The sequence below is a fragment of the Bos taurus genome, chromosome 19 (genome assembly GCF_002263795.3).
Source record: "Bos taurus isolate L1 Dominette 01449 registration number 42190680 breed Hereford chromosome 19, ARS-UCD2.0, whole genome shotgun sequence".
In the NCBI taxonomy this organism is placed as follows: domain Eukaryota; kingdom Metazoa; phylum Chordata; class Mammalia; order Artiodactyla; family Bovidae; genus Bos; species Bos taurus.
The window spans coordinates 34,599,949-34,622,583 of NC_037346.1; the positions used below are offsets into that span (position 1 = coordinate 34,599,949).

The 22,635-nt window shown below is 58.4% G+C and overlaps 1 protein-coding gene across 19 annotated transcripts in view; it reads left to right on the plus strand.

The window, feature by feature from the left end:
* The window catches only part of TOM1L2 (target of myb1 like 2 membrane trafficking protein), a 71,504-nt gene that overhangs the window by 43,042 nt on the left and 5,827 nt on the right, over nucleotides 1-22,635 (plus strand). For 4 of the 19 annotated variants that reach the window (NM_001435174.1, NM_001435175.1, NM_001435178.1 and 1 more), the window contains exons 3-13: nucleotides 209-287; nucleotides 3,685-3,834; nucleotides 5,582-5,716; nucleotides 6,619-6,753; nucleotides 7,490-7,606; nucleotides 12,263-12,396; nucleotides 14,184-14,300; nucleotides 14,641-14,689; nucleotides 14,901-15,024; nucleotides 15,642-15,759; nucleotides 16,652-16,727. In NM_001435174.1, the coding sequence (NP_001422103.1) occupies nucleotides 209-287; nucleotides 3,685-3,834; nucleotides 5,582-5,716; nucleotides 6,619-6,753; nucleotides 7,490-7,606; nucleotides 12,263-12,396; nucleotides 14,184-14,300; nucleotides 14,641-14,689; nucleotides 14,901-15,024; nucleotides 15,642-15,759; nucleotides 16,652-16,727 (1,234 nt within the window). Of the gene's footprint in view, nucleotides 1-208; nucleotides 288-3,684; nucleotides 3,835-5,581; nucleotides 5,717-6,618; nucleotides 6,754-7,489; nucleotides 7,607-12,262; nucleotides 12,397-14,183; nucleotides 14,301-14,640; nucleotides 14,690-14,900; nucleotides 15,025-15,641; nucleotides 15,760-16,651; nucleotides 16,728-18,719; nucleotides 18,783-20,800; nucleotides 20,857-20,959; nucleotides 21,399-22,635 lie in introns of those variants that run through there. The other 15 variants (NM_001435176.1, NM_001435180.1, NM_001435181.1 and 12 more) reach the window with 8 other exon arrangements.

The window sequence follows — 22,635 nt, forward strand, 5'->3', positions numbered from 1 at the left end:
CAGCTGCATGGTACTCCATTGTGTAGAGAAGCATGGTTTAATTTAACCTGATTCATGTTGATGGGCATTTCATTTGTCTGCAATCTTTCTCGTTTACAAACGGGCAGTGGCAAACAAGGTCATGTAAATGCTGTTGACACTATGGCCCTGACTCTGCAGGGTGGTGCCCAGGCAGGATTGGCAGGGTCTGCACTTGTCTCTTCTCTAGGCCCAAGGACGCCATTCGGGCCCTGAAGAAGCGGCTCAACGGGAACCGGAACTACCGGGAGGTGATGCTGGCGCTGACTGTGAGTGCCCCTGCCCCTCTCCCAGGGTGGGAGCGTGGCCAGGAGCCTCGGCCCAGACAGCAGTGCCTCCTGCTGCTGCCCCAGTGTCTTGCCCTCTGACATGCGTGAGCCCAAGTCTGATGACATGCTAGCAGGGACGAGGCTTGGACAGCGCTGTCCAGTAGAAGCCCCCAGCAGAGAAGCCCCAGGCCTGGGCATGGGTCCCTGTTGTTCACCAGTCTGCCATGGGACACTGAGGCCAGCTGCTCCTCTGGGGTCAGCTCCCTCCCTGTGAGAGTGCCAGCTCCCCCTGAGCACCTGCCCAGATGTTATACACTTTCCAGAAACCTTCCCAAGTAGGTTTCCTCATCTGCTTTTAAGGATGAAGAAACGGGCTTGGAGAGGCCCCAGATTTGCCCAGACATCACAGCTAGTGAGGTGCCGACTGGATTAAGGGGTAAAAACAACATCGCTGCAGAGGGTCTTGGGAAAATCAGCAAGTGACTCCTTTCAGGAAAGAACAGACCAGATTTTTGCCTGTCCTTGAGATGTCAGAGGGCTTCCCAGGTGGCACTAGTGATAAAGAACCCCACTGCCAGTGCCAGAGACATAAGAGATACAGGTTTGATTCCTGGATCAGGAAGATCCCCTGGAGAAGGAAAAGGCAACCCACTCCAGTATTCTTGCCTGGAGAATCCCAAGCACAGAGGAACCTGGTGGGCTATAATCCATAGGGTTGCAATGAGTCAGATACCACGGAAGCAACTTAGCATGCACATAAGATGTCAGAAAATTAAAAGGGATGGCTTCCAGTGTTATCTCTGTCTGGCAACCTAACATTTTTTCAAATGTGGTTAAAAACCTGCCTGCTGATGCAGGGAACCGGAGAAGGCAATGACAACCCACTCCAGTATTCTTGCCTGGAAAATCCCATGGACGGAGGAGCCTGGTGGGCTGCAGTCCATGGGGTCTCGAAGAGTCGGACACAACTGAGCGACTTCACTTTCACTTTTCACTTTCATGCATTGGAGAAGGAAATGGCAACCCACTCCAGTGTTCTTGCCTGGAGAATCCCAGGGATGGAGGAGCCTGGTGGGCTGCCGTCTATGGGGTCGCACAGAGTCGGACACGACTGAAGCACCTTCACAGCAGCAGCAGCAATGCAGGGAACACAGATGTGCCACGGGGCAGCTAAGCCTGTGTGCCACCACTCCTGAGCCTATGAGCTTGGTGCTGAAGCCCGAGCACCGAGAGCCTGTGCTCTGCAGCAAAAGAAGCCTGCTCCGTGCAACTAGAAAGAGCCCCGTGCACAGCAACGGAGACCCAGAGCAGCCAAAATAAATACATAAATAGCTTCCGAGTGTGCACCGCAGTACTGTAGGTTATAGTCACCACGTTCTCTGGACCCAAGAACTCACCCACCTCACCACTGAGACATACCCTTCACCAACCTTACCCCATCTCCTCTACCCCCAGCCCCTGGCATCCACTGTCCTAACTCTCTGTTTCTGAGTTTGGAGTTTTTAGATTCCACCTGTAAGTCATATCGTACATTATTTGTGTCTGATTTATTTCACTTAGCCTAATACCCTTGAGAATCATCCCTGTTGTTGCAGAGGGCAGGATTCCCTTCTGTTTATGGCTGAATAATCTCCCTGTGTGTGTGTGTGTCTGTGTCCCGTTTGATTTTCTTCGTGCATTCACCCATCAGTGGACACTTAGGTTGTCTCCATGTCTTGGCTGTTGTGAGCAAGGCAGCTGTGAGCATTGGGGTGCGTGTGTCTCTCTGATAACCTGAAAGCATTTCCTTTGGATGTCCACCCAGGAGCGGGATTGCTGATCACTCCGACTGAATCAGCTTAGCAGTAGCAGGACCCTCCTGTCTGCTCTCTGTGGTGGTGGCACCAGTTTACATTCCCACTAGCAGTGCACAAGGGTTCCCTTCTCTCCACACCCACACCAACACATACCTCTTTTGTCCTCAACATTCCTCAGATATTTCAATAGAATTTAGATTTTTCTTAAACTTTTTTCAGATAAAACAAACAAACAAAAAATGCAATGTTAAGAACCACTTAATAAACTCACAACTTGAAAAATTAGATAGGGATTTCGCTGGTGGTCCAGTGGCTAAGACTCCACGCTCCCAATGCAGGGAACCCGGCTTCGATCCCTGGTCAAGGAACTAGATCCCTCGTGCCACAACTAAGACCCAGTGCAGTCAAATAAATAAATATATTTTTTAATTAGGCAACAGATAAGGTGTGAGGTGATAGCTCATTGTGGTTTTTTTCCCCTTTAGCCATGGACTTTATTATTTGAATATTTGCAGCTTTCATTCTATACACAAGTTTCTTACAAAACTCTACATTCCATCTTGCTCAGTCACTTCACTCTCCATTTTATGCCACCTTTTCATGAAGAGATATTTCCCCAAATCACCATCTGTCTGATTGTGTATTTGTTGTTGTTCAGTCACTAAGTCGTGTCCGACTCTTTGCAACCCCATGGACCATGGCCCTCCAGGCTCCTCTGTCCATGGGATGTCCCAGGCAGGAATACTGGAGCGGGTTGTCATTTTCTTCTCCATCATTGTGGTTCTGAGTTGCATTTTCCTAATGAGCAGTGATGTGGAGCTTCTTTTCAGGTGCCTGTTGGTCATCTGTATGCTTCTTTGGAGAAATACTTAAGTCCTTTGCCCATTTTTAAATAGGATGATTTATTTTTTTTGCTGTTGAGTGGTGTGAGTTCCTTACATACTTTTGGATATTAACACCTTATCAGATTTTATTTTGCTGATTTTTTTTTTTTTGCCTGCTCATGGGCCTTGGCCGCATTCTGGAAACTTCCCATGTGATTCAGGCCCTCAGGCCATGGGGAGGGGTTCACTTCTTTGGCAGAGCAGCCTGCAGTGGGCTGTGCCAGCCAGGGCCCCTTCCTTCTGCAGCTCCTGCTCTGCTAGGCTCTGGGGCCCCACTGACTCTGTCTGGGGCACTTTTAAGGACCAGATGAGGGGACAAGACCCTGGCAGAGATTGCCTGTCATCTGAGGGAGCTCGCTGATCTTGGAGGAGGGTGGCCCATGCCTCAAGGCAGGCAGAGATGGGGGCTCAGAGTAGGCTGCAGGCCATCCCGGCAGCTTTCTCCCATGAGGGCCCATGTCTACCAGCTATTGCTGTCCACTCAGAGGCTTGTTTCTGGGGACGCTCAGTCATTGACCCCACTGAAACCCCAGCATCCTTCTTGTGCAAGAGCTGGTGCCTTCTGACTGCTGTGTAGCCCAGGGATCCTGGCCAGCAAGGGGCACCTGTGCCTGGAGTTTGCCTCTGGAGGAGCCGGTTGGCAGGACAGTCCAGGCAGGAGGTGGCTATCTGCTGCCCCTCAGTCCCGGTGGTGACCTCTCTTCCTGCCCGCATCAGGTGCTGGAGACATGTGTGAAGAACTGCGGCCACCGCTTCCACGTGCTCGTGGCCAACCGGGACTTCATCGACAGCGTCCTGGTCAAGGTCATCTCTCCCAAGAACAGCCCCCCCACCATTGTGCAGGACAAGGTGCTTGCTCTCATCCAGGTGGGTTGGTGGCTCTGGGCCTCTCCCACCGCTTCTGTAAAGGCTCCTGGTCCCTGCCTCCCTATTGCAAGTCTGAGACCCCCACCTTGTTCTGGAAAACCCCTGCTGGTTGGGTGACCCGCTCGGCCCTTGGCTGGGCCTTAGGTGTGGGCACTTGCAGGTGGCCCTAGTGGCTTGTTTGGGAAGTCTGACCCCCTCCAGACTCAGTCCCCCCCAAACAACTTTGTCCTGTGCTCACAGCCACCCCGCATGGAGGAGAGCAGGTGGACAGATGGAGAATGAATGGGGTCCTCAGCCTTCCTTCCCAGTCCCCGCTGGCTCGTGGCCATGTCCCAAGGCCCGCATCTCCCCAGAGAGCAGCCCAGCCCCGCCCCGCCCCGCCCCCCCCCCCCCGCCCCGGGGCCTGGCCAGGCTCTGTGGAGAGAGGACCTGACCCAGCAGCTGGGCACACATTGCCCTCCAGTGCCTTCAGGGGCCTGTTGATGGCTGTTGGGCAGGTGCCCTGAGGAGTGTCACCGACTGGAAGGGACAGTCGAGATCGTCAACATCACTTCTGTGGGGGGAGCCCTCCTGCAGAAGTAACGGCGGAGGCCGTGCTGGAAGTAGCCACTGCACCCCTGTTTCTCCCCAACCTCCCTTGAGGCTGTGGGACGTTCTGAGATCCTAAAGTTTAGGTCCGAGACCAAAAGCTGGCCCGTTTTGAAGGTGGAGTCGCAGGACTGGCTGGGTTTGAATCAGGTGGTGCAACCTGGGCAGCTGGTGGAGGCGGGGGCTCTGGGTGCTCCTCCTCTCCTGCCGGTGCTGCCTCTGTGGCCCTGCCGCCCGCCAGCGTCCAGGCCACACTGCATTGTGGCCACCGCGGGCCATCCTGACGTGGGCGTGAAGTCCCTGCAGGTGCAGATGGGACAAGCAGACCTCGGAGGCCGGGCTCTTGGCAGCAGGGTCTGTGGTTCGTGAGACACAGTAGCTGAAGTGAGCGAGTCTCTTTGGAAACTGACCTCGCGGCTTCTGGTGGTCAGCTGGTGAGGGACAGGTCTCTGACCTTGGGTTGGCTGGAACCCTTCTGGAGTCAGGGAGGCAGCTGTGCCCTGTTCCAGTGACAGAGTTGGCAATGGAGCAGCTCTGCCTCCTCCTCTGGGCCTGTTTTGTTGGGGGTTCCTCTGGTGGTACTTCTTTTTTTGATATATTCTGTAACTTCTGAAGAACAGAATTTTTTAAAAAAATTTAACAGTTCCATGAACCAGTGATGAGTGGCAGTCTATTGAAACGTATGTCCTTTCCTCTCTGGGTTGTCCTGATCTAACAGAACCTGGTGGCTGAGCCTCCCTGTGGACTGTCCCATGAAGGCACACGTCCCCCGACTCTGTGGGCAGCTCCTGCTTTCCTGCCCTGGCTGCAGGCACCTGCCTGTCAGACGGGTGGCCGGACAGCATGGGCTCTGGGCTCCCTGACCTACTGAGGAAGCTGGGGGTCAGCCTGGACCTCCCCATGCAGAGTGAGGAGGCCACACTCCTGTCCCCCATGGCTTGCAGCCAGTCATGGTCAGGTGTATCACCTGGGCTCAGCCCCAGGACTCGGTGGGGGAGGTGGTTTCTTGTCTCTGCTCTAAGAAGCGCCCCATGCTGGACTCGGTTTTGTGCTTTGTTTCCATCTGCATTTAGCCTGGCAGTGCTGGCAGGAGGAGCATAGTGGCTGGGCTGCAGCCCTGAGTGTCCAGTACCACTAACAGGTCCGTCCTCCCCTCCAGGCGTGGGCCGATGCCTTCCGGAGCAGCCCTGACCTCACGGGGGTTGTGCACGCCTATGAGGAGCTGAAGAGGAAGGGTGTGGAATTCCCCATGGCCGACCTGGACGCACTGTCCCCCATCCACACACCGCAGCGGGTGAGCCTCCCAGGAGCCCACTGCAGATACTCTCTGGGTTGTTCAGCCTGTCAGCAGCTTCCTTAGAGCTCTAGGGTGTCTCTTGTTGACAATAAAGCGGTGTCAGAGGGAGACAGCTGGCTGTGGGGGCTCAGTGGCAGCAGTGTCCCCGAGTTTTCACCCCATCATGGGGGCTGTGACCCCAGGGACCAGTGAGGATGCTGTCAGGAGGTGGCTGCTCCATCCTGGGAGGGTCAGGTGCCTGCTGTGCAAGCAGGTTGTCCAGTGTGGGGACTGCATCTCCCTGGGGCCCGAGCCCCTCTGGCTCCACTTCTGCATTGCAGATGGCGAGGGGCTGATGGCTTCACTGGTCACAGGGCAAAGAAGAGCTTTCAGGCTTTTCAGGTCAGGTTAAGAGGCCATCAGGGGCTCAGAGGGAGCACAGGGACCTGGACTTTCCAGCATTTCTCGTGTGGATCCACCAGGCCCCTGGCTGTGCTTTGTGGGGTAAACAGACGTGTTTTATTTTTCGAGTAATAACAGAATGGTATTGTTCATATGATTACAGAGGACAGTCGGTAAATTGCATGATTACTATTTACATTAGTCTACTTGCAAAGGCCAAAAAGTCATCTTCTGGTACCATGTAAGGGCTCCGGAAGGGCTCCTCCATAGCAGCAGGCCCTCTGCTCAGACCCCATGGTGGTCCTGACAGAGGGAGGGCAGCCAGGGCCCTCAGGCTGCGGGGTCTGCCTCTCTGGGTTGCGTGGGATGACTGTGAGGTTAGTGGGGGAAGGAGAGGTGGGGGGCGAAGGGGTCAGGCTGACATGCAGTCCTGGGCTGGGGGCAGTGTTGGGGGTCGGTGCCAGGCCAGCTGCATGGGTGACCTGGGTTGATAGAAGGCTTTGTGGTTGCCCTGCCAGAGCGTCCCGGAGGTGGACCCCGCCGCAACCATGCCCAAGTCCCAGTCTCAGCTGAGGACGAGCAGCAGCTCCTACTCAGCCCCGCAGGCCCCAGCTCTGAGCACCGCGGGCCCCATCACTGCCAATTCTGAGCAGGTACTTGTGCACTTGGGGCCACGGGTGACCTGCCAGCTGTCTGTGGTCCCCTCCCAGGAGACAGACCAGGCCTCCCTGGATGGAGCTGGAGGCGGGGCTGGGGAAATGGGAGGGGGGAAGGGGGATGGGAGTGGAAGCACATGGCCAGGGCAGGGTGGGCAGGAATCTGGCAGGAGCTGAGCTGTAAACAGTCATGACCCTGTGTGGCCTGCAGAGGCTCAGATCTACCCGGTGAGAAGGCCGTCCGCTGTGGAGGCAGAGGTGGGAGGGACCCCACCATGGCCAGCACGTGGCTTCCCTGCCCTGGGAAAAGGGAAGGTGGACACATTTGCAGGTGGATGGCCACCAAGACCCTCTCCTGATGGGCTTTCTGTGCTGGGGAGCTGGCAGTTGGGATCTGCCCCCTCCCCAGGTGGGGGCTGGAGGGGAAGGAGTGGCTCGTGCTGGCTGCTGTGGTTAGACCTTGATTCTTGGGCCAGAGTCTGCAGCTGTGAGTTTCCTGGACAAGGCCCCCAGCCCTGCAGGGACCTTGGGTGCCACGTTCACTAGCATGTGAAGGAGCAGAAACGGGCCTGAGAGGCTCGTGTCCCCTGTAGGCCCTGCTCGGCCCCCTTGCCCCATCCAGGTACTGCCCCTGGGGGCCCCAGCTGTCGGCACCCCCACGCAGGCAGACGAACGAGGCCATGTCCAGCTCACTGACCACCCCCTGCTCCCCCACCGCCCCCCGGCCCCACAGATTGCCAGGCTGCGGAGTGAACTGGATGTTGTTCGAGGAAACACAAAAGTCATGTCCGAGATGCTAACTGAGATGGTCCCTGGGCAGGAGGACTCATCCGATCTGGAGTTGCTGCAGGTGAGGGCGTTCGGGCCGGGGTCACAGGAGGTGGCTCAGGGTTTGGGCCCATCCTCGAGAGGGACCGAGCTGGAGAAGCCCGTTAGCGGCCCCATGCATCCTGGGGCCGTCAGAGGCCAGTCCCTGGTGCTTTCTTCTTTCTTCTTAAAAACCTGTTTTCCTGGTTACAAAATGCCAGTTGTAGACTATATACCCATCGAAAATGAAAGGAAGTTCAAAGGAGAAAATGATTTCCTTTAATCCAGCGTCCACATATAAGCACTGTTGGTTTTGGTGAATTTTCTTTCAGACATTTTTTCTGTGTTTATTCCATATGAGGCGATAGTACGTGTATAATTTTACGTTTTGTTCACTCAATGTTGTCACAAACGTGCAGGGACCGTCAACTCTTCCTGTTCCTAGGGGCTCCTCGTGAGACATCTGGGGTGATGCTGAGGTCCTTGGGCCAGGGTGGCTCATGTCCTTGCCCACGGGCTACCTGTAGGTCCCGGAGCCTGGCAGAAAGGGGTCTAGGAGTATGGCTGGCCACAGGGCTCCTGCCCCGTGTCCTTCCAGCCCCTGAGGAGGGGTGGGGAAGCCAGCCTAGAGGTGTTTGGGCTGTGGTCCCTGCCTGGAGGCACTCAACCATGGGCAGCCCATCTCTCTGGGCCCAGGCCCACCGGCTGCTCTCGACATGGAGTGGAGGGTCTCCCAGCTCGCCCACATGCCAGCCACGCGGCGGCCTCCACCCACGGCCTGAGGGGATCTTCCAGGCGTTACCCGAGGCTCAGGAACTGAGAGGGCCTCCTGAGGCAGTGTTGTGCTGTGTCAGCACCAAGTTCCTGCTGACCAGTCTGCAATGGGCAGAACGGAGGTCCTGGCAGCGGGCATAGTGGAACAAAGCCAACGCCAAGCAGAGAGCATGCAAGCTGTGTGTGTGTGTGTGTGTGTTCAAACAAGACGGCTAAGGCTGAGCAGGCAGCATGCACTCTGTATGTGTGTGTGTGTGTGTGTGTGTGTGTGTTCAAATAAGACAGCTAAGGCTGAGCAGGCAGCATGCACTCTGAATGTGTGTGTGTGCGTGTGTGCGTGTGTGTGTTCAAACAAGACAGCTAAGGCTGAGCAGGAAGCATACACTCTGCGTGTGTGCGTGTTCAAACGAGAGCCAGGGCCGACCAGACAGCATGCACTCTGCGTGTGTGTGTGTGTGTATGCATGTGTGTTCAAACAAGACGGCTAAGGCTGAGCAGGAAGCATACACTCTGCGTGTGTGCGTGTTCAAACAAGAGAGCCAGGGCCGACCAGACAGCATGCACTCTGCGTGTGTGTGTGCATGTATGTGTGTGTGTTCAAACAAGCCTGTCAGCCAAGACACACAGAACCTGATCTCTTGGCGTCAGCTCACAGTTTTCAAAAATAGGTTGCTTCCCATGACGTTTCCTTCCCCTCTGTTCTGCTCTGACTCCAAGCCTGCCCACTCGCTGCTGTCTTATGAACCAAACAGTAGGGATGGCCCTGGGTGCCAGTGGGAGGCTGTCCTCTTGGCATGAAAGACTCACAAGCCGGCAGCGCTATGAGCAGACAGGGTCTGCTGGCTGCTGGCTGTGCCTCTCAAGCTGTCCCCGACGCCCCCCTCCTCCCCTCCCCCACAGCCAGGAGCCAGCCAGGCGGGGTCTCCCGGGGGTCAGGGCTGCACCGGACAGCAAGGCTCCACGTGGCAAAGTGCCACAGTCTGCTGGCAAAGGGTCGGGCTGGAGGGCCGCCAGACTGCTCAGGGCAGACCTGTCCAGAGCTCACGATGGGAATAAATGCGCTTGTCATCAGCCCACGTGTTCACGCCAGCAGAAGCTGCTGCGGATTTGAGTGTAAATTGCTGGGTAGGAGGTGTAGGACACAGGAAGAGGGAGGCAGAAGGTGTCGGGGAGGCAGAAGGTGTCGGCGAGGCACACCACAGCAACGACCAGCATCTGGGAGGGTGACCAACGGCTTCCTGCATTTCACGAAGGACCTGTGGAGCGGCAGGAGCTGGAGCAAGGTGGGCGAGGCGAGGCCGAGTCCCCCCAGGATGGTGAGGCCAGGGCCTGGAGTAGCACAGATGCCTTTCTCTGGGCCGGAGAGACCCGCTGGCAGCTGGTCCAGCCCTGCCCTATGCTGGCCCCCTGACGGCAGCTTGCCTAGCACCCTCATTCCTGAACATCCTCAGTGACAGGCCTGGGAAGCACCTCCTCCTCCAAACACAGGATTCGGATAGCCTTTGGGAAGCAGCTCGACAGAGCAGAAGAGCCGCAGCTGAGGGGTGCCCGGGTCCCTTTCCAGGAGCTTGTGACTTGGAGCCTGGAGTAATCGCTGCCCTGGCAAAGGACTGGAAAGCAGCTGAAAAGTCACCAGCATGGGGCCAGGCGCAGCTTGTCAGAGCCAGTGGGGCTGTGCATGCTTGTTCATTCACGTCCAACCCCTGCCTGCGGCCCCACCAGCTGAGCATCACAAATTCATCTCCTGTGGGGCAGGTCCTTCACTGCTGTGGTCGGCTGCCCTCCCTTGCTGGTGTTTCTCAGCAGGAGGCAGTGCTGGGGAAACTCCATCTTCCTTGAGAGCTCTCTAGCCATGTCTCCTGGCTGCGCGTGGGCTCCAGGTCTGGGCCTGAAACCTGGGGCTCTGCCTCTGTCTGCTAGAGCTTGGCCCTCAGTCGCACTCGGGAATCCAGCCTTTGGAATCCTCGGGATCCCGGTGCTGACAGCCACACCCCTGCTGCCCCCAGACCAGCCTCTGTAGCTTTGTCTGCAGTTAGCGATAATATTTAATTAATCCAATGGCGTCCAGAACAGGCATTCCTTCACAGCTGTCCCCCAGCTCCTGGAAGGCTCCTGTTAGAAGCCCTGCCCCACGTTGTCTCTTCAAATAGTAGATGGTTTATCTTGCTTCTTGCGTCTCATTTCAATAGAAGCCTAGATGGCCAGGACCGTTTTCTCCAGAGAAACCTAGTTGACTATGTGTTCAGCTTCATTATTCCCCTCTTGTCGTCAACAAAGACTTTCTCTTCCTCCGTCTCCTCTGCAGCTGCAGAGCGCAGATCTGCAGGACCCCATTCCCTGCTCCTGGGAACCCAGCAAGATGATTAAAAGGTTGTTCTGCAATGTGGGGATGAGAGTGTCCCTTGAAGAGAAGATGAAGGTGTGGGGATTAATTAGACAGGAAAAGGATATTTTGCCAGGTGCTCTGATGGATGGAGGGCGTTTGCACCAAGAGTGGTGACCAGCTGCTCACCCCGCTGTTGAGAACCAGACCCAGGAGGCCAGACAGAGACTGTCTGCGGTGAGGACATTCCTGTCTAAGCTAGGGCCGGTGGCAGGCTCTGGTCGCCTTGTCTCAGCTCAGGACCGGAAGAAGGTGCCTGTCTGGGTGGCGTGGAGCTGGAGGGAGGCAGGAAGGTCTGCCTGGAGCCGCTGCGTCTGGCTGTGGATGATCGCTTGGAGGCCCTGAGGGTGGCCGGCGGGTGTCCATGGTGGCACAAATCTTTATGCTGTGGTCTTTCTTACTTATACAATCTCTCTCTCTCTTTTTTTCCTTTGTAATTTTTTAAGATAATAACTTAAAAATTTGAAGCAAGGAGAAGGTAAAACTTTCTCTGTGCAGAGACCCCAAGAGGCCCCTGATCTGGGTCCATGTGTAGGTGAAGCTCCATGAAGGGCCCCTGGGCGCTGGCGCAGGTGTGGCGCATCCAAGGCCCTGCCAGTGGGTTGGGGGCTGTCTTGCCCCCTCCGCTTCAGCGGAAGGCCACAGGAGCCAGGCACCAGTGCACAGCTTTGGGTCTCCTTCAGAAATCATCTAGTGCCTCTCAAATGCTCTGTAGGGTCAGGGAACCCTTCTCCAAGAGTAAAACTGTACAGAGACCTCTAGCATATTAAACAGGTGAAAGCAGATGAGGCACCCTGGCTGTCGTGGCCGGGGCCAGAACCCTGGGTAGTGGGCAGGGGGCATGGGAGGGCTCTGGGCAGAGCTTCACCTCTTCTTCCACCCGCTTCCCGCCCCGGACAGCTGAGGGTCAGGACTGCTTGCTGTAGTCCTGACACCCCACAGGGGCTGGGCTCCTGGGGAGACTGACTGCAGTCCCGCCTCCTCCAGGCCGGTGCTGTCCCTTCTTCAGGCAGGTGTGCCGGGTGCTGGAGCCGCTGCCTGCAGTCCGCGGAGGGGCTTGTTCTGCTTGAGCTTGTGGCGCCTCCGCTGGGGTGGGTGGGAGCCTGGCTTTGCTAACTAGAGGTGGGGGGGGGGTGGCTGGGGGTGTGCTGGAGGCACTGAGTCGGGGTGTGTTCACAGCGCACAAGCAGTCTTGGCTGGTGCCCAGAAAGCGTTGAGATGCGTGGGGATAGAGAATGGGGCAGCCTGTCCCAAGTGATGGGGTGGCGTCTGTCATGTTCTGTTGAAGAGAGGAAGCAACTGCAGGGAATCGTGTTCTCAGGTTTTACAAGCGGTCTGTGTAAAGTTGTTCTCCGCACACAGCAGAGCGCACGCTAGAACGCTTGTTCATCTACTGGTGGGGCGGGGCAGGGGGGTCCTCCAGGCCTCGCGCACACGCCCGGCCTTGTGGTGGCTTCTAGAGCATGGGCCCTGGGGTGGCTTCTAGAGCCGGCACGCGCCGCTCTGAAGCGAGCCCGCGGTAGCCGGGCCGTGTGTCCGCAGGAGCTGCACCGGACCTGCCGCGCCATGCAGCAGCGCGTGGTGGAGCTCATCTCCCGCGTGTGCAACGAGGAGGTCACGGAGGAGCTGCTGCACGTCAACGACGACCTCAACAACGTCTTCCTGCGCTACGAGAGGTGGGGGGGGGAGGGGGGGAGGCGGGGGCGGGGCCCGGAGCGGGGGAAAGGTCTGTGGCAGGGGCGGGGCCCGGGGCGGGGCAGTCCAGGGAAGGGGCCGGGGGTGGGGGCGTGAAGGCAAGCGCTGCCCTCCGTGAACCTCAAGCTGGTCCCTTGTCTCCCGCCCAGGAAGGAGAACTGCCGGGAACCCCTGGTTCCTGCACCTGCTCCTTGGAGGAGCCCCTGAATCTGCAAAGGATTAAAGGGGGAAATCTCTACCAGGGAAGATTTCCTTTCCCATATTTGGAAAGGAGAGACTGTCCTCTTCTTTGCAACGTCAGTCTCTGGAGGCTCTGAGGCAAGGGGTGTGAGTGCCACGGGTCGCTGCTGCCACGGGCATTCTCTCGCTCCTCCTGCAGACAAGTCAGTTTGGGGTTCAAGGTAGCAAACCTGCATATTCTCTCCCTTCCCCGAGCCTTCCCTCTGGAAGAAGTGTGGGATCCAGGCAGTGTTAAGCAGGCAGGTGGTGGTGAGCGGGTTCCCACCCTGGATTTGGAGGGGGCTGCCCTAGGAAGCCAGAGAAAGCGATGGCACCCCACTCCAGTACTCTTGCCTGGAAAATCCCATGGACGGAGGAGCCTGGGAGGCTGCAGTCCGTGGGGTTGCTAAGAGTCGGACACGACTGAGCGACTTCACCTTGACTTTTCACTTTCATGCATTGGACAAGGAAATGGCAACCCACTCCAGTGTACTTGCCTGGAGAATCCCAGGGACGGGAAGCCTGGTGGGCTGCCGTCTGTAGGGTCGCACAGAGTCGGACACGACTGTGCGACTTCACTTTCACTTTTCACTTTCATGCATTGGAGAAGGAAATGGCAACCCACTCCAGTGTTCTTGCCTGGAGAATCCCAGGGAAGGCGGAGCCTGGGGGGCTGCCGTCTATGGGGTCGCACAGAGTCGGGCACAACTGAAGTGCCTTAGCAGCAGCAGCAGCCCTAGGAAGCACTTTGGCCAGGCCAGTGTTTTGCTGTCAGGATGAGGTGGCCTCCGGGCTGCAGACCCTAGCTGGACGACCTGGCGTCACAGAAGGTCCACATGACCAATGGGCATCTGGGCCTCAGGCTGGTTTTGCTGTGAGTGCCACAACTCTGGGCCTTGTTTCTGCTTCAGCTGTGGCGGCAGCAGTGGGTGGCCCTGTGTCTGCAGTTGGGTGATGGGCCGACCATGGTAGGAATGCGGGGCCATCCGGGGCCCCGAGTGCCAGGGGGCACAGGAGTAGAGCCGGGTCGGGGGGAGCTCCACTCCCGACCCCAGAGCCCTGGGCCCTGCTCTGCGTCTCCCGTGTCTCCAGTTTCAATGGGCTGAGCTTCTCACCCGGTAAACCCATCTCAGGAATAGGGTAACGGTAATACACGGGGCTGGCAGACCTTCTGGCCAGAGAGCCTCTGACAGGACTGACTGTCAGTGAGGGCACGGGGGAGGTGCTCCAGCACACGAACTACAGGTGGGTTAGAATTCCTGTCCGTGTAGACTGAGTACAAACCGCACCCCGGCTTGTCCTCAGGATCCCTGCTCACCAGGCGTGACTGCCGCACGTGGCGGGGACCACTGAGGGGCAGGAACCCCAGCAGAGCCCCAGCTATAAGAGGTCTTAGCTTACAGTGTCTGGGTTGCTATGCTGGTCCCTGCCTGGGACAGAATGCCTTGAGTGCAGGAGAGGAGAGTCTGTCCTTGACCAGGCTAGGTCCTCTCTCTGGTGACTGACCCCCACACAGCTGCTAGGGCCTGAGCCTGCCTTCCTCCTCCAGGTGCCAGCCCATGGGCCCCACCCTTTCCTCCAGCACCTCAGCTCCTCACTCTCCAGCAGAGCTGCCCGACAGGGAGGGTGGCAGTTCTCACCTGGATCTGAGATGCCCCCACGGAAGGTGACTGACCCAGCGCCCCTGCAGGGCCCAGAGACGCCTGTGGTCTGGGGGGCCACAGGAGCTCAGTGAGTGAGAGTTGAGCCAGAGGAACCCATGGTGTGCTTTGATGCCTCCTGGACGTGCCAGCCAGCACCTCCTCCCTCTCCTGCAGTGCCCATGGGGAGGCTGACCCCCACCCCAGTCGCCCCATGCAGAGGCAGGCAGGACAAACTTGTGTGTGTACGGGGTGTCCGCTCTCAGGCCCCCAAATGAGCCTGGGGCTCTACTGGCCTCCGGGCCCACGGGCACCACAGCTCCACCTCCCCGTACCCTCCTTACTCCACTTTCCCTTCCCCCTTAGGTTCGAACGATACAGGTCAGGCCGATCTGCTCAAAATGCCACTAATGGGGTGAGTGTTCTTTCTCCCCTGCCTGGGGGCCAGGAAACTGGCCTGGATTTGACCTTACCTCTGGTTTTCCTAGCTATGGTTGAAATATTAGGGTGATGGGAGAGCAAACTCTGAGGGGGAGGGTGGGGAACATCCCTGGTGGGTAGGTGCAGGGAAACCCTGGGACCTTGTGGGCTTTCCCCTCTGGGCCAGCATGTCTCCTGCCTGGCAGGTGCTAAGCGAAGTGACAGAGGACAACCTCATAGACCTGGGCCCGGGGTCTCCAGCCGTGGTGAGCCCGACTGTGGGGAGCACAGCACCCCCATCTTCTCTCTCCTCCCAGCTCGCCGGCTTGGGTGAGTGTCCCTGGCCTCCCCCCACCTCCTGGCCTCGGGGGGGCGGTCCATGGGGCAGTGTGGGCCGGGTCCTGCTGTGCCAGCTTCAGCTCAAGGCTTCTCCCTAAGCTTAGAGTTTGAACCTGTTGGAAACCTGGAGTTGGGGGGTGGTGGTCCAAGGAACTGGAGGCTGTTTGGTCCTGAGGATAGGTGGCTGCTGTGTCGCACATGGGCATCCTGTGTGGCCCGAGTGATCTCCTTCTCAGTGTCAGCTGGGCCAGGGTGGCAAACTGGTGTCAGCTCCTCAGGTGCTGGACCTGCGGCCCCAAAGGCTGCTGAGGCCACACCAGGCCTGGAAGGGTTGGCGGCTGACTGGTGACATGTGGGCACCTATGTAATATTTGTCACATAAAGGACCCTGGTCCATGGCCACTGTGACTGGCTCGCGGAGCGCCCTGTAGGGCCCGCCTGCTCACTGCTTGCCCTTGTCTGGGAGCAGCTTGTGGGGCTGTGGCTGTTCTCTACCCTTCTGTCCCCCTAGGACTTCCATCCACCAGGGGCAGCCCACTGGGGAGTGGGGGGTCGTTCCCGAGGTCAGGCCCACGTCTGTGGTCACCTATGCTGTGTTCTGTGTGCAGACCTGGGTACGGAGAGTGTCAGCGGCACCCTGAGCTCGCTGCAGCAGTGCCAGCCCCGGGATAGCTTCGATGTGTTCGCCCAGACCAGAGGGAGTGCCTCGGCTGAGCAGCGCAACCCGTACGTGGGAGCCCTTCTGATGGCTCTGGGGATACTGGGGGGCTGACCCCGGCCTGGCCCCATGGCCAGCACAGTGGGGTTTTTAATTCGCCAGGGCTGGGACTTCACACTCTGGCTACTGGAACCTGGCCGGAGACACTGATGCTGCGTGAGGCCGGCATCCCGGCCGTGTCAGTCTGTCCGAGTCTGGGCTCGCTGTTCCCCCTGCTCGGCACTGTGGTTGCTGGAACTGCCTGTGTGTGTGTGGGGTGGGGAGCGGGTGCGAGGGAGGCAAGAGGATGTGGCAGGCAGGCAACAAGTTGGTTCCTCGCCCCAGGGGTGTGGGCAGCGGCCTCCCTGACAGAGACTCTGGCTACGGTGAGCCAGGTGGAATTGTGGGAGTTGATTCCAAAACACAGCCCCCTGCATCTGCTTCTGGGAGCCTTCTGTTAAGCCTTGACCCACCTCCTAGGGCCCAGCATCTTGATGCATCCAGATCTCTGGGTCTGTGCTCAGGGCTCAGCAGGTTGAGCAGGGCCCCAGGCCGTGCTTCAGCACAAGAAGTTGGGGAGTAGAAGAAACAGCCTCACAAGGAGTGATAGACCCTGACCCTAGACTGGGAGACCCCTCACTTGTCAGATGCCCCCAAGGCCGCTGCTCTGCTTCATATGGCTGCTCTCTCACAGCACCCCGTCCTTGAGCCTTAGAGATGCCTCATGTTGTTACTTGAAAGGGGGACACTGAGGTGCAGAGGGAGTGAGCAGCTGGACCTCCTGGCTTCAGCTGCCTTCAGATCCCGGCCTAAATGCCGAGGCTGCCAAGCACTCGTGAGGAAGGTCCTGCGGCCAGAGGGGATGACCAGTCCACCCCATCCATCCCCATGACTTCCCCGTTTGTGCTCCGTTGTCCCCAGGCCCACCTACGAGGACCCCCAGGCCGTCGGAGTACCTGCTGTGGCAGTTGATGGTCGGAAACAGAGCTCCGAAGTGGTAGGTCTGGAACCCTGCTTTTCTGCTTGGAGGGAAGGCCGGGGGGGTGGGGGTGGGGGTGAAGGTGGCTAGAGAGTTAGGCAGAGCTGATGGCAGTGGGGTAGACCAGAGGGGCAGACCTGGGTGAGCCACATCAGCTCACCGAGTCCCCCCACCTTGTGGGAGACCGCAGTGTCAGCTTTTCCAGGAGGAGACAGGCCCCGAGAGGGGGAGACTGTGAGGGCAGCCCGAGAGCAGTGGGCAAGGCTGCACCCCAAGAGGTCTGACTGGGAGCCCCGCTGTGCCCCCGAGGTGGCTCTGGGCTCTCAGGGCTCCTGTGGTCAGGGAGTCTGTCCCCAGAGGTTGTAGTGCCCTGGGCTGGACAGCACCCCAATAGGTGAGGCCCTCACAGAAGGGACAGGAGGTCCCGCAGGCCTACCCACCTGTTCCATCAGAAGGGGGTTGGTGTTCTGGGCTGGCTGGGGAGCTGGGCTGCAGGGGGATGGGCAGCGCTGAGAGTAGAGGTCGGGTTGTTGGGGCCCCAGATGCTGTGATGGCTCATTCTGCCTAACTGAGAAATGAGTGGCTGTGAGTGAACGAATGCATGTGGGGTGAACTGTAGCCCCAGAACAGCTACCCACACCTGGCCTGGGCTAGCAAGGGGCAGCACTTCCTCAGCGTCAGCCCCTGGCCTCCTGCAGCCCCATCCATGTGGCCCGAGCAGGCAGCAGTGCTGTGGCCTGCTGTCTGCAGGAAAGCTGCTCCCCTGGTCCCTTCTGGTTTAGGCAGCTCTGTGAGAGTCATGTGTCTCTCCTCACCGGCCACTAGGGGGCACCAGAGAGCCAGCTCGGCTGTGGCTCTCAGTGCCCTGCCCCCTTAGACCCCTGAGGCTAGCTCTGCTGTGTGCTCTGGTGGTCATGGTCCAGTGTCTCCTGTTGCTGAGATGCCTCCCTGTAACTCAGGGCACAGGGGGCCAGTGAGGCCTCTCCCCTGGCCCCCCCAGCCAAGCTGGCCTGGTCAGCTTCCTTCTCTGCCTTCAGGCCTGCCCCACCTGGCCCAGATGTGTCCCAATGCCAGTGCCCGAGGCTCAAGCTCAGGAACGTGGCCAGCTTCTCACCCTTCACCCTAGGCGGGCGGGTGCCTGGCCTGGCTGCCTCTCTCTCGTCAGCATCTTCACTTGCGGGAGACAGTCTGCTCCCCATGTGTCCTGCTCAGTGGAGGGTGTGGGAGCAGGGTTCCTGTGGACAGCGTGTGTGTGTGTGTGTGTGTGCGCGACTGTGGGGGGCATATGCCTGTCTGTGCATGTCCACGTCTGTGTGTCTGTGAGTTTGTGTGTCTGTGTGTGGGTATCCCTGTCTCTGTGTGTGTCTGTATGTCTGTGTCCGTGGGTGTGTCCGTCCACACACACACTTACATGCATCTTCAGGCCTGTACTTCAGGTTTTGTTGTTCATATCCTAAACAGTGCTGACCTGGAAATGAAAACTGGGCCAAGGGTAAAGTTAAGAACACAATAAAAGGGGAAAAATTGTGTAACTGCACCTCCACAGTACATCCAAATCAGGAGTCTTAACTTTAAATACTTTTACTATGTAAAAAGGCAAATTCAGCATTCTCGTTAAGAGTTGGAAAAGAAACACACAGGTAACTGAAAGGGGAAAAAGAGGAAAAAAGCAGAAATGAGAAGAAATAGAAATGATTATGCCACAGCTGCTTCTGTGACGTCGCCCCTTGGTGACCCCAAGAGTCCCAGGCGGGAGGGCATCCCCGCTGGCCTCAAGAGGTTTCCTGGGGTGGGGACAGGGCTTGAGCATGCCCTGCCCTGTTGGGATCCCCTGTACTTAACTCCTTCTTTTATGCAGGAGTCAAGGGGTGTTTGGGAGGGCGTGGGGTACTGGGTCCAGCTCCTCGGTGACTTAGCTTCTCTGTTTCCATGACACCGGCTCTTGCCTTCTTTACCACGGGTCTCGCTGTGACTTTCCTTTCTGGGACGTTTCTGTCCTCGACCCCGAAGAGAGGTAAAGGTGGGGACTCCGCCCTGGAGCCCATAGACAGCTGGCTCATAGCCCAAGGAATGGTGAGCGGTCATCAACCGCGCTGATCCCCTGTGCCCCCAGCACTTCCCTCTGTCGCCTGCTGAGCCCCTGTGAGTCGGACAGTCCAGGGCCACCCCCCACCCCGGCGGGTGCCCAGTCTCACCCTCCTGTCTGTCTCCTTAAGCCACAGACTTCCAGCCCCAGAAACACAGCTCTGGTTTTCTGCTGAGCTCGGGCGTTTGCAGGAGTGAGAGGAGGGCCCTTCCCCCTTCACTGTCCCTGGAGCTCTGGGCAGTATTCACTTTGTAGGATGAGTACGAGTCCTGTGGCCTCTGCCTGGGGGTGGGGGGCCCCCTGCTGTGAATGAGGCCGTCCTCAGCCAGTGGGGTCTGTGCCCACCGTGTCCCCCAGAAAGGTCTGCAGCCCCTGACGAAACACAGACACAACAGGAACAGAACGAGAGGAGTCCAGGGCCAGGGCACTGGGATCACACAGTCAGTCAGCCCTGGGAAGTAGGGCGTCCACGGCCAAAGCCTGGGAGAGTCCCTCCTGCCTTGTGATCAAGTGGCCCAAGTCTGTGCACAGAGGGGTCTCCTGCTCCAGCCTGCCTGCCGGGCAGAGAGCAGCTTACCTCTCACGGAGCCACCACGTGGCTACCTGCCTCTGCCATGGAAACCAGAGGTCTGTGGGTCATGGGACCAGAGCGGGAGACGCTGGACACTCCAGGAGGAAGCGGGACTGACTCCTAGGGCCCGGGCCAGGATGGGCCAGTGGAGGGCTGTTCAGGCTGGGCCAGCATGCCTGGGCCTGTGAGTGGCACAAGGTCTCCTGGCAGAGCCAGGTGTGGCAGGGCCGCTACAGCCCAGGCCAGGGTGTCTGCCCATCCAGCTTGGAGCCGGTGACTGGGCCCAGCCACATTTGGGGTTATCGCCCACTGCTCCACAGCCCTGCTTGCTGCCCCAGGCCCAGTGCCAACCTTAGAGACACAGGCCAGCCAGGCCCTCGTCTGCTTCTTTGGGGCAGGCTGGGGCTCCACCCCATACGTGTGAGTGGCCTTAGAGCAGGACTCCTTAAAGCATATTCCCTCCATTGTCCAAATTGGGAGGATCCATAGTGTGTCCTTGGACCTGTTAATCCTGCAAAAAAGGATACTGCCCACAACGCGCGGTGTGGCTCGGCAGCCAGTGGTGGCGCCGCCCCTGCCTGGCCCCACCTAGAGCTCCAGGCTCCGACTTCAGAAATAAGCCAGGCTAACAACTAACCTTGCATCTCACCTGTCTGATTGCAGTGTGTTTGTTCTTTTTTTTAAAACAATGTATATTAATTGCTTTGCCTTATTTCCCATAGTGTAGAAACCCAAGTCTTTCCAAACTGCCTGAGTACAAATTCTTTGCTTGGAAACTTTTTGTACTATTGAGTGAGACCAAGGGCTTGTAGGTGGTGGTGAGGAGGTGGAGGGCGGGCTGTCAGGAGGGTCCACAGCCCCTGGATATCACCCTTGAGTGGGATATCACCCTTGAGTGCACCACTGGCTCCGGCCTCATTGGAAACAGCGTAGGTTTCCCTGTGGGGAGGAGAGGCCCTGAGAACCTTCTGGTGCAGCTTGCCTGGGGGGTGGGGGAGGCAGTGTAGGTGCCCCATCCGGCTTCAGGGTGTTTCTGCCTCTCCGGGCTTCGGTCAGAGGGCACACGGGGCGGGGAAGGGCGACACGGGGTGGGGAGGGGGCGGGCGGGGGGAGCCAGGGAAGCACAGCAGGAACCACAGTAGGTCAGCAGAGAGTCTGCTCCAGGTTTGGGGCAGGGGCAGGGCTCCCTGTATAGACCCGCAGCCCCCAAACGCAGCCGAGGGTGCCTGGCAGTGGCTGAGCTGGTGGCAGCCCCCTCCCTCCTGGGCCGGTGAGTGAGCCAGCCAGTGAGCGAGCTGCCCGCCAGCGAGTGCAGATCAGGGCTGAGGACAGGGTGAGGGAGTCTGGCTGCAGATCCTCATCAGAGTCCCCACATGAGAGGTGCCTTTGTTTCTCTCTCCTTTCCATCTCCTTCCTCCACCTCACACTCCGCAGACCCCTTGCCCAGGAGGTGCTCCCTGCAGACCGCATCAGAGCCCAGGTCGCTCAGGGTGAGAACACTGAGACTCCTCGGGCCTGGGGATGTGCCCGCGGCCGGGGCTGTCCACAGGGCAGCCAAGTATCCAGCGTATCTGACACGCCTGGTTTTCACAGAAACTTTGCCCTGGCGTAGTGCTCCCACATCGACCACGTGGCAGGTGGCTCGTGAGCCCAGGCGCTGCATCCACCGAGGCAGCGCAGCCCATCCCAAGGTCACGTGAGCTGTCCTGTCACCCACAGCCGACCTACTCCACACCTCTCAGTCAGGGGTCAGGCTTGGGTTTCTGAATTAGAAAAAGAATGAGCAGCCTGGAAATGAAGGGCTACAGGGTGGTGAGTGGTGGAAGCCGTCACCCCATTTCACAGATGAGGCCAGGGCCCACAGGCAGGGAGCTCCTGGAGAGGAGCAAGTCCACCCATGGGAGGGGAGATCTGCCTCCGCCAGCTCAAGGGGTGAGGAGCTTCTCACAGGTCAGCGTTTATCTTCTGAGCGTGCTGGCTATCAAGATCGGTCCAGAGGGGAAAACGGGGCATGATCCCTGACCCCAGGGGATCAATTCTGAACAGTAAAGAGGGCTTAAAGCCAATGACCCCTTTAGCAGCTTTTTTCAAGCTTTGCAACCTGATGAGCCTCTCTGCTCGTCCTGGGCAGGCTGAGGCTGGTGGGCATCAGGGACCCCCTGCTCCAGCAGCTGGAGTTGCCGGTTTCTCCCTGGAGACGTGCTGACTCTCCATGCTGGGTTCTGGGAACGTGGCAGGTGGCAGGCGCCCTCCCCGAGGCCGGCATCCCGGCTTAGAAGAATCACAGTAACGAAAACTTGCATCTCCTGTCATGAGAACGTGTCGGGTGGAAACTCTGCCAGCAAGCGTGAACCTGGCAGGTCGTGCCCCGGGTGCCCCTGCTCCTGCTCGTTCGGGACGAAAGGGGCCTCAGGTGGTGCCAGTGCACACGGCGGCCCACCCTGCAGAGCAAGGACCACGTGTCCCTCAGCCTCATGGTCATTTCAGGGTGTTTTTTCATTCCAGCCTTTATAAGGCCCCAGTAGGTCAAGTAAATACAAATAATCTGGTGGAGGTTGGCCTGCACCTCTCTAAAACGCCTGTGGAGGCTGGATATGGGGTCTGCCGGCCTGGCTGTGTGGCCCTGGGGTGAACCCAGCTGCAGACACAGTGCTGGAGAGTTTTCTAGAAACAGTGGGCTTGCGAGTGGGTCCCAAGAGGTACTTCATGGGCTAACCTAGGTGAGGACACAGGTCACTTCGATCAAGGGCCGTCCACCTGTTTCTCTAGGCAGGGAGCCAACATTTCATTAGCGTGACTTCAGGGGGACTAAAGGTTACTCTTACTTCTTATCACATTACTATCTTTTGACATCTGCCAGCAGCTTCACTATTTCCAGCCAAATAGATTTTCGGGCCCTGGGCACAGGCAGCCCCGGCATGGACAAGGCCCAGGCGATGGTTGGGCACCCTCCTTCTCTCAGGACCCCGGTCCCCTCCCCTGCTCCCCCGCCCCCTCCCCTGCTCTCAGGTGCCCTTTGATGGTGGGGAGGAGGGGGCCACGTCCTGAAGGCTGGGAGGGGAGGGTGGGGCGAGAGGAGGCTGCTGCATTCAGGCTGCTTTGCGGTTTTCCCACTAAAGAGACACACAGATGACCACAGCCTACGGCCCCTCTGGTCATCAGAGTGCTTGCTTTTGCCTGTGTCTGCTGGTGGAGGAATGTGCTGGGCTGCTGTGGGCCAGGCCACCCTTAGGCCTGGGTGCTCTCCCCACTCGGAAATGCCCCGGGAC